Source organism: Odontomachus brunneus, unplaced genomic scaffold (genome assembly GCF_010583005.1).
Source record: "Odontomachus brunneus isolate Ranch 3 - 2012 unplaced genomic scaffold, Obru_v1 Obru_scaffold_004, whole genome shotgun sequence".
Classification (NCBI taxonomy): domain Eukaryota; kingdom Metazoa; phylum Arthropoda; class Insecta; order Hymenoptera; family Formicidae; genus Odontomachus; species Odontomachus brunneus.
Window position 1 is genome coordinate 619175 of NW_022639454.1, and position 10519 is coordinate 629693.

Below are 10519 nucleotides of genomic sequence, written 5' to 3' on the forward strand. Positions count from 1 at the left end.
GGCAAGGGAAGGTAGTCTCGAGCAGCGAGCGGGAGCTCAGGAAGCCGCGTCGACGAAGGATTTGTGAATAACCGCGCTGCTATTCGGCGACCGGGTGAGACAAGGACGGCGCACAGAGCCCGGACAAGGCGCGCGGGCGCGCGCACGCTACCACTTCTTCCCTTCCTCGTCGAGCTGCTGCTCTTCATCATCGTCTTCGCCTCTTCCTCTACCGAGACCCGCCGCCGTCACCCTCTTCCTCATTTTCCATCTTCTGCTCCCGTTCCACCTCCGCATCCTTCCCTCCGCCTCCTCCTCGTCTTCCACCACCACCACCATCATCATCACCACCACCTCCTCCTCCTCCTCCTCCTCCTCCTCCACCATATGCTCGTCCACCTCCCTCGCCGCCTCTTTTCTACCTCTACCAGCGCAACGAGGTCGAGGAAGGAACATCCTGGACATGTACGTTCCCCGTTGAATCGAGGGAGGCTGCCTTCACACGAACGACAACTGGTGGGCACATCGGTGAGTAGGTTCGGTAGGGAGGTGTCTCCCGGTCCTCCAACCAGAAGAAGCGAGACGACGACGACGACGACGACGACGAAGAGACCTTTGGCGGTTACACACTGCGTCCTACCGTCTTCTGGTGTGTGCCTACCTATTCGGGCTACCAGCCAACCGAGCGGCCAAACGGAGCTTCAGTCGACGCCGCGCGCCCAAACGGTCCAGACCTGTCAGCCCGGAAGACACACGCGCAGTATCTCTCGACGCTTTCCGAACAGATCAGTTGATCGTACATCTCGCAACGAGACCTAACCACCTCGACTGTTGGCCGCGTGACACTAGTACGCGATTTGCTTCGCAACCAAGCCCGTCGCGCACGCATCTCGTGAGTTCATTTCGTTTATTCGTTGTCAAAAGTTCGCGGCTTTCCAGCAAGTTCCAAGACTTCCGCGCACGGAGAGAATACCTATCCATCGGACCTTGCTCGAGATCTTCTGCGTTCACGTGCTTCCCACTACCCTTGGATCGGTAAGTTCGACTTGTTTTTATCACGATAGAGAAAATTTTCTTTTTTTTTCCATAATCGTCCAACTGTGCAGTTTACGCACAGCGATTTACACCCGAGGCGAAGCTTACGCATGTCGCATGTATATCGTGGTAATTGACCAGAACACATCGTTACTTACACGAGACGATACTCGCGATGACGTTGACAAGGAGGAGAGGGAGGAGAAGGAGGAGACACGGATTACTCGTGTCGCCCATAAGTAGGATATCCTTCACGAGACTGGTGCGTCAAAGGCGCACCAGTTCCTCATCCAGATTCCGTAGGGAGGGTGAAAGTGAGATATCCCTACTACGTGCGCTTTCTACCGTACTCGCGTTCAGTTATGCGAACGAAAGATCGAGTGGGAACAGGTGTGGTCCACATTCGTTTGCGCATCTCGCGTCTTGTTCGCGAACGATCACCTCGAGACCTGTAGGCGAGCTATAGGGCGGTGCGCAGTAGCCGCTACTGTTCTGATGATAATGATGACGATAATGATGGTGGGTCGTCAAACACCTCGTCAGTTCTCCGCGATAATGTTACCTTGACCTCTTTCGGGTTTTCTTTACGGGCTGTCCTGGGATATTTATCTTGTAAGACGGGGATATTTATCTAACTAAGACACGAATGTTCAAATAACGAATTCTGCTTCTGCCTCGCAAGCAAAGCATATTTTTGACTAGCAATTTCTCGCTGACTCGATTCGCTTGTCGCGCTGAAAAGGTTTTCGCTCATGATTGACAATCAGAACCAGCGTTTCTAGCAGGTGAAAGAACAAAGTTATTGAATGGATATTAAGTAAAAAAATTCGTCCCTTTCTCCGCGATTCGTTTCCAGTGATGTCGAGCCTCTTTTGATGAGCAAAAACCTGACCATCGCGGTCAATCACACACGTTGGAAAACGTTTCTCGGTCTAATCTTATCTGTGTCCTTCTTGATCATCTGTCACGCGTATCGCAAAGCTTACGCAGAGCCGACCGCACAGCTCTTCGGCGGTGATTCGTCGCGAGGTACCATTTTTTTTCCGATACCGTATGAGGAGCGAGCGACGCGATAGGAAATTTCTTTCTTAAGGTACGCCCTTGCGTGATCGCTCGATTAGTACTCGCGGGTCGACGTCCAGCGGCCGCTCGAGGGTGTGGTCCACATGGTGGATTTCACCATCTGTTCGGTAGCGACTGGCCGAAAACCGGTAGCGGTGGTAGGGCGGTGCACAGTAGCAACTCTGGTTGGCTACCGCTCCTTTCTTTATTCCTCTATACACGCGAGAACGAGTGCACGCACATCGGCTCGCTCCTCGGTTGGTCGTTCTCCGTTCTTCTTCGATTGGCTGCCGACTGCTTGTTCCACGCACTCCGCCCTGCCGCACGTACAACGACTGTGAGTGCGAGGAACAAAAGCAGTCGCGCGCGAGTGCGCTTACGCGCCTATCCAATTTCGCCGGGGCCAATTTGTCGGATCCCGCCGACTCGGATCGCGAATGCAAATAAGAGGCGCCTCAAATAAGAACGTCGATCGATCTGTTCGAGAGACGCACAAATTCTTGTCAATTCTCTGGCGATCTCCCAAACATTCTCTCGAGGTGAAATTCTCCGGGCAATAATACGTCGGTAACGGTGCTGCGATATTTCCGGCGTCATAAAGTCATTTCTGGTATAACTGGTAGTTTTTACTCAAAAAAAAAGCGCGCGCACTCTGGTGATTTATTATACTTGATGCGTGGAAGAGAGACTTCGCTGACTTGTGTCCGATTTACGACGATTTGCCTGTTTTTTTTTGCGCTCGAATATACTCGAATCAATATTCATAAATAACTCACAGATCATCCGCGAGCATTACGCGAGAGAAAGAAAAAGAGAAAGAGAGAAAAGAAGAGAGGGGCATGAAATTCATTTTAATTGCTTATCTAATCGCGGGATTCCGTTCACGTCGCGGGAGGAAGCCCCGCCGCTTGATTATTCCACGCGATGAGGTCGCGAGGTACAACAAAATTCACTTTCGCGTAGTTCCGCGCATACCAAAGTCGCTTCTCGCCGCCTATTGGCAAATCTCCCTCTAGTATGGCGCATTCATAAACGCGAGCGCGTCTACATATATATCACATTATCATACATTATCATACATTAACATACATTAAACCAAAGCATTCGATCACGCGAACTCGGTGAGCAAACATGGTAGCCGGCACTTCTTGTGATACACGCGACGCGCACGAACGCCGTGGTCGGGACGTGGTTACATCAAAGTCACAAATATTACTTCGGACTGGTCTCCTTACCCCGAGGAAGAACAGGAAAAAAAGAGAGAGAGAGAGGTATCGGTCTTTCTCCGTTATTTGCGACTGTTATTTTGACGGCGATCGAATTCACCAGACTTGCGCTGATTATCGGTGCAGAATAACATCCATTTATCATCGCCTTCAGCATTATCCGCGCGTTCTCATTGACACATTGCGCGCGGGTGTATAATGTAAGAGCTGAGCGTTTACACACGCCAGTCGTTTTTCTCCGCGACCGGCTCATTAACGCACGACTCATTAACTGCGCTTCGCGCAAAGTGAGAAGAACCTGTTCCCTCCGCATGTTTCCGCCTCGAGTAACACAGGCGTACCTCGCGACCTCGTAACTCTTCGACGGGACTGCCACGTAGTAGCCGACGTATCGTTCGTTTCCACGGGTCGCGTATCGCCGTCTCGTGACGGGGAGAACGGGCCACGATCGGTTCATGATCTGACAGCGAGACGATTCCCGAAGGGGACTCGGAGTCGAGGTCGAGTTTAGCAGAAAAATTGAATTTCTCGAAGTGAAATCTCTCACTGCGAAAACAGAGCGATCGCTATCCGGTCATTCGAATTTCAGCGATCTTTCACCTATACAGAATGAATTTTCTGTTCTGAATCGAACGTTTTCACTCGAAATTGAAGAGTAGATTTGATGTACGTTACATTGATGTTTCGATACATGGTTGGATGGTTCAATGAGAAAACTTTTGGAAATTAATCAAAAACAAGTTCTCTCATTGGATCATCTCTCATTGGCATTTAGGCTCCTGTTAATAGTCGTGAAACTTGAAACTTATGCCACGTGAAATATTCAAATCCGAAGTTAGATTTTTGAACTGAGTTTTCATCTGAATCATACGATATACATATGCAATCGCGATTCAGCCGAAAAGCTCACATCTAACTCAGATCCGAGCGTCTCTCACTTCTGAGGTAGGTTTTAAGTGTTGGAGAAATTCAGAGAGCGGTTCCTACGATTAAAATGTTTTGCTCCTCAAACTTTAACAAGACGATCGTCGCTGCTGCATGAAATGAAGCGATTAAAAAAGCCGCCGTTCTCCTCGTCGAGCGGCGCGTTTATCCAGGTGGAGCACTCTCGTCTGCCCATCTCCTCTCGAGTGGCGAAACGCCCAACGTCGGCCGCTCTATTGTCGATAACGATAATATCGTCGCGTATTGTTTCCGCGCGCAAAGTGTACCGCTATCGGCGGACGTTTTCTCGCGTCAAGGCCCGAGTCAACGTCGCGGACCAGGGAGAGAGAGGCCGGGCGGGGAGGCTTCCTCCTCCGGCGAGAAAGAGCGGCGTGTCTTTTTTACAGAATGCAGAGTCGCGTGTGTAATGCGCAGTTCCGATTAGGCTCCACCGCCCGTTAGCCACGCTAACCAACCGGGCTACGCCCAGGCACGCTTATTACTCATTCGGACACGCCACTTTATTCGAGCGTGCGCCGTGCACGCTTTAATGCCATGCCGGTAGCGACTGGCCCGGGCTTCCGTGCGATGGCCGCGCGAGCGATTGGTACCCGCGGGCCACTCTTTTCCCCGACGCATCAGTCCCAATTCGAACCGCACCACCATTAGGAACGGCCCTGTTCGATTACGACCCCTCATCTGTATTCAACGGCTATCGCACGCGGGGACCGGCATTTTGAGAGTGATGTTCGCGCGAGAGTCGCGTATCGCGTCGTTCTTCTTCCTAATTTCATCATCGCGAACGGCATGAGCGAGAAATTCCGATTCTTTTCAGTATACGCGAGAGAATAAGGAGCGCGGTAAACGATGATAGAATTTTTGGAAGTAAAATTCCGACGCATATGTATGTGGTTTTTATCGAAATCACTGTACATCACCTTCGAAGCTTCGAGAGTTCTTCTCACGCGGCCGGTCGGTTATTTACGGAACGGCGTCTTGGATAAATTCAATTTGGAAGTCGAAAGTAGCCCGCGTTAGACGCGCCAAAGTGGATCGAGACGATCTGCCGTTTCTTCTCGGGCAACGAGATGATCTCGGGAAATGTTCTCGCGATTTGCGCGGCGCCGACTGCGAACCTAATGATTATGGGAGCGCATTCGCGGCGCGCATTTGTGGCGCTAATAACGTGGTCGCTTCTACCCTCCTCGCTTAGCACGAAAATGCGTACAGAATATCTCACGCGAATGAAACTTAAAACCAGACGTTTAAAATTAAACACGCCCCGAGCGTATGCGCGTCCACGCGTTGGAGTTAATGATGTGAAGTGCAAGTTTCGCAGAAGCAGCCGCAGAAGATGAAAGGTTCATCTTTTTTACGTTAGAACTTGAAAGGACGCATGTCTGTGAGAGTAATTTCACGATGCGGGATTCATTTGGAATCTGCGCGAAGGTGCCGTGCGTTCACGGTCTCACTTATCGAACGAAGAATCATGCATCGACCTTTGACTGGTTGACACTCCCCGTCTGGAACAACGCCGCGGAATCAAACGGAGGAGACGATTGCAAGATCGACCGCGAAATGCAGTTGCGAAGCGAAACTTGCCTGACATTTATACGAAAGAGTATCACGCGTTCTCTCACTCATAGAAACAGCAGTATCGATCACTTTTCGCGCCGAAAGGTTATCATATCTCGAATCGGTAAGCGCCTCGCCGAATCCTCGCCAAATCCTCGCCGGCGCGACGCTCGTCGAACGGACTCTCCTCGTCGTCCTTTGTACGCGAGCACTTGGCCGTGTCGTTGATCGGGCGCGATCCCAATAAAATATCGGCCGAATAATTCAACTCGGAACATTCCGCGGGCCGACCATCAGCATGCACTCACGCGTCCCGCCACCTACGCGCCGTGCGCGTTTATAAGGAATGCAAGATATTTCAGAAGTTGCGCCCCGACGTGTTACTAACCCGTCGCTCGTAGATCGGCGTCTCGCGTAAATATCGTCGGATACGGGCCGTTCCTCGCGAATATACTCCGATCTCGCGCGCGCGACTCTGGTGATTCCCTCGAGTGCGCGAATCATCGATTCTGTGCTCTTTGCAGGCAGCGATACGAGGATCCTCTCGCGACGTGGTACAAGCAGTGATCTCACTCCCAGGAGTCGGCCGTGCTCGAGACTAGCTTTGCGCGGGAGGAGAAGAGCGAGTCGAGGAACGACAGATAAAGAGAGAGAGAGAGAGAGAGAGAGAGAGAGAGAGAGAGAGAGAGAGAGAGCGCGCATACGAAAGTCAGCGAACGCGACAGAGATAGATAGAGAGTGCACGACAGAGAAAGAGAGAGGGAGAGAGAAAGAGAGCGAGAGAGAGAGAGAAAGAGCGAGAGTGACGAGGTGTACCGAGAAAGGAGACAGAGGGAGACAGAAGAAGTGGTGGGAGTGACTCCGGGCGTTAGCGAGAGAGCGAGAGAGGCGGGTAGAGGGAAAGGAGAGACAGAGACTCGACCAAGAGAAGGAGCGGTGGGAATTTATAAGGATGTTCGCGATAATGCCGATGGAGACAGAGGGGCACGGCAGGGAGTTCGGCCGGCGGCAGAAGATGCGCGCCAAGTGCACGGTAGAGTTCGTCTGCAAGTACTGCCAGCGGCGCTTCACGAAGCCCTACAACCTCATGATCCACGAGCGCAGCCATAAGGACGACGTGACCTTCACCTGCGAGGTCTGCGGAAAGTCCTTCAAGCGGCAGGACAACCTCAAGCAGCACAGGTAACGTCGCCGTCGTTCGTTCCTTTTGTCTTATCGATATCGCGCAGTTTCTTTTCGTTTTTACCGTGCGTTTTGTTCCGTGCATTTCGGTTTCGAGGATTGCACCTTTCGTTATTTTTTCTTTTTTTTTTTTCGCACACGTTCGCACGAGAGACACGATCTAATGCGCGATCAATCGCCGCGACCTCCGCGAAACGCTCTTCAGGGGGTCCTCCTTCTTTCCGCGAGGGACCCACGCAACTTTGCCCCGAAGTAGCAAAAAAGTATCGGCCATGTGACGGAATATCGTGGCAATCTATCGCGCGAGTCGGAACGTCAGTGCGTGACTCTCACTTGCGAGTACTTGCAGTTCTCGCGAACGTGATTCGAGTAATGTAATAGAAACGCCCTGAAGATAGATAGATAGAGAGAGAGAGAGAGAGAGAGAGAGAGAGAGAGAGAGAGAGAGAGAGAAAGAGACGTTTCCGTGATGTGATTTCTGGCGCCTTCTTCTGGACTCGCGATATCTCACGCGGTGCGACGGTACCGGGTACGGCGCGGACAAGACGTTCAGCACGGCGGAACTCGAGGAGTCGGGCTGATAATCAACTGAAATCAACTGTCGTTGGCTGTTGCGTCACGCGGCTCTATCGCGGCGATCTTCGTATTGCAGTTATTATCCGTGTACGCCGCGGACGACGAGGACGGGAATCGTGCGCGTCCGCATCGATCCGCAGCGGTATCGACGGTCGCCTCGTTACAGCGCGCGACGAGCAGCGACTTGTAATTGCAAAACTCGAGATTACACGAGAGATTTGTGTTCTACGACGTTCGAGCTCTTGTTCGGTAATCGCATAAGAACGCACGGCTTCGCGCGTAACTTCGATCAAGGCGCGAGATCGATGCAAGCGCTTTGGAAGCAAACCGGTCGGGTCACCGGTTCGACCTTTGGCAAAGTCGAAGAGAAACGGTCGGCCGAAGAGCCAGTACTTCATTTCGCGACGCGTCTCGCGGACTGACTTACCGAGTCGAAATTTTCATTCTGCTTTTGAGCTCAATGTTCTACTCAACACCTGTTGTGATACTCTGCAGTCTCTGTCTTCCGATTTTACTTGACCCGCCAAACCGCTAAACTTTACCGAGAGGTACTCTTTAGAATTTACACACGGCATTTTGTGCGTTTTTTTTCTGTCATTTAAAGGCGGCAGGCACGACTTTAGTTTCCATGTGTATCGGACATATACTTCAGAATATACAGATGTTGGAAGGTTCAGGCTGAAAGCGGGACTGAAATTTCGACTCGGGTTTGCTAGCGACGGGCCGGCTTCGCGAGCCGAAACGGAGATATCGTGCGCGCAATGACGGGCAATCGATATCATGGAAACGTCTCACGGTAGTCCCTCGGTGCGACCGTCAATTGACGACGCTCGCGTAAAGCGTTCCATGCGTGAGAGGTGCGTCGATTCCATATAAAACTGGAAGAACGCAGTGTCGACGAGTAAACGGGAAAACGCGATGAGAATCGTTGGAGAAGTGTGCGAGCAATTGTTGCGCGCGCGAAACTAATTTGAGTGCATGAGAGAGTGACAATGATGACGTCATGTTGCATAGCAGAGGATTGCATAACTCCCGTGTGTCAAAATCGATCATGATTGATAATCTCTTAAAAAAGCGGTCATTAAATTTTTAATCCGCGTCGTATAAATATTCAATCTGCCGCGTATTACCTGGTTGTTTATTCAAGCTAATGAATTTCTACACGTGTGTCGCCGCGTTCTCTGTCTCTCTTTCGTGTATAATGCAAATTCTTTGTCTTGTCAACAATATAATTCGTCAGCTGTCGCGCGATACCGACCGGGTTTCGGCTGACAAATGTAGATCAGTGAATTAAGGGCGGAGAATTAAGACACACAAACTAGCGCTAAAGCGGTCACGGTGCTGGCCTCGAGAAGGTCAAAACCAGCGCGGTTCGGCCGAAGGAGGCCGCTACCGCGTTGACCTTTCGCATCGATAGCCTTGTAATGTTGCAACGTGTCACCTTCACCCGCCTCTCGGCGGCGGATAGAGGCAAGAATCGGGAGAGAGAAGAGATCCGCGAAGATCCGCGAACTTTGCACTCCTTCTCTCGCCTACGGGCGCGAGTCGACGGCGGCGGCGGCGGCGGCGGCGACGACGAGTCGGCGAGTCGGCTCGGCGAGTCGCGGTGCGGTGCGCGAGAGAACCCCGTAGGCCCGATCGGCCTGACCCATAAATCAGTCTGAAATAATGCTGCCCCCGCATGGAACGTGTGCGCGAGCGCGTTTGAACGAGCGAGCGATAAAATAAATCTTCAATACTGGTGGATACTAATGGATACCTTGTATGTAACGGCGGTGGTCTTGTTTTCTGTTCTGTTGTAGATGTGGGTGGCGGTGAGCGGGAGCTCTGAATCTCCTGCACCTTGACACACGCACACACACGCGTGAGCGCGCGCATGCGCGCACACGCACACACGCACACACAATGCACACATTCACAAATAGAGCAACAACAACTACAGCAACAACAAAGCCACCACCACTACATAATTACACGACACAACCATTACTGTTACTCTACTACCACAAAGTATAACCACGCACTCTCATTTCAATCACCCGCACTTTTCCCGGTCGTGACGAGAGCGCGACCAACAACTATGTACCGCCACCACAAGAAACCCCGGCATGCGTATATATTTTCTTCTTCTCACACTACTACTACTATTACTCTACTACTTGTTCATACTCTTCTCTCTGTCTACCATTTCCGCTACTTTGTCTTCTCACTGTGTCTGCGAATCTTACTGCCCTCACTACAACTACTTCGTCGTCGGCTATTTCTAGTACTAACACACGGCGCGCACGGGTCCCACGCTCTAACGAGGCGGCGGGAATGATTGATAGATAGGAAGAGAGAATTTAGAGAGTGAGAGGAGGGGAGGAAGCGAGGGCTTTCCCTGGAAGTGTACTTTCTTCACCTTCCGATTTCGACCATCTCTGTTCCAGGAGCATACACTCTGTTCCCTACAAGGGCTCCAACGGCTACTCAAATGGCTATTCAAATGGCTACTCTAGGTATTAGAAGCCATCCGGCCAACTATCCTAAAATCCCGTAGGCACGCGTTTCTCTTTCTCTATCGAGTACTTTAACTACATTATACCAACCAGTTCTCCCCGACATCCCTCCTCTAGTTTCAACGATCCTCCGTGTCGGCACTCCGACGACGGCTTGACGACGACGGTTCGCGGTAAATGTCCTGTCTGTGAATCACGAGGAAGTCGCGAGGAAATCGCGAGAAAGTCGTGAGGCTCCATCGAGTGGTTATTGTTATTTTTTTCCCAATTTTTCGGTCACCACCTCTCACGCTCGATTCATCCCTCCTGCTTCTTCGATATTTTTTTTCGCTTTTCATCCATCCTCCTGCATCCATCCCGAGCCTACATCCAGACGTCAGCCACATCAGAGGAATCTACGACCTACCACCATCACCACCACCACCACCACCACCACCACCACCACCACCACCACCAACCACC

The 10519-nt window shown here is 51.5% G+C and overlaps 1 protein-coding gene across 3 annotated transcripts; it reads left to right on the plus strand.

Annotated features, from left to right (window-relative positions):
• The first annotated feature begins 241 nt into the window (after positions 1 to 241).
• Positions 242 to 10250, plus strand: LOC116846367 (protein drumstick). 3 transcript variants are annotated; one of them, XM_032820114.1, is made up of 4 exons: positions 242 to 1014; positions 6326 to 6983; positions 9362 to 9407; positions 9444 to 10250. In XM_032820114.1, the coding sequence occupies exons 2-3, from the start codon at positions 6754 to 6756 to the stop codon at positions 9375 to 9377; spliced, it is 246 nt and encodes an 81-aa protein (XP_032676005.1). In that variant the 5' UTR covers positions 242 to 1014; positions 6326 to 6753; the 3' UTR covers positions 9378 to 9407; positions 9444 to 10250. The 3 variants fall into 3 exon arrangements, with proteins under 3 accessions (XP_032676005.1, XP_032675988.1, XP_032675996.1); XM_032820097.1 differs by lacking the exon at positions 9362 to 9407 and having other exon boundaries at positions 249 to 1014; positions 9989 to 10250; XM_032820105.1 differs by having other exon boundaries at positions 263 to 1014; positions 9362 to 10250.
• The last annotated feature ends 269 nt before the right edge of the window (positions 10251 to 10519 follow it).

Excerpts from the sequence above, each read along its gene's own strand:
- LOC116846367 (XM_032820097.1), top strand. The coding sequence starts at position 6,754 with ATGTTCGCGATAATGCCGATGGAGACAGAGGGGCACGGCAGGGAGTTC. Across the intron at positions 6,984-9,988 it reads GACAACCTCAAGCAGCACAG|GAGCATACACTCTGTTCCCT; the intron begins GTAACGTCGCCG and ends TCTCTGTTCCAG.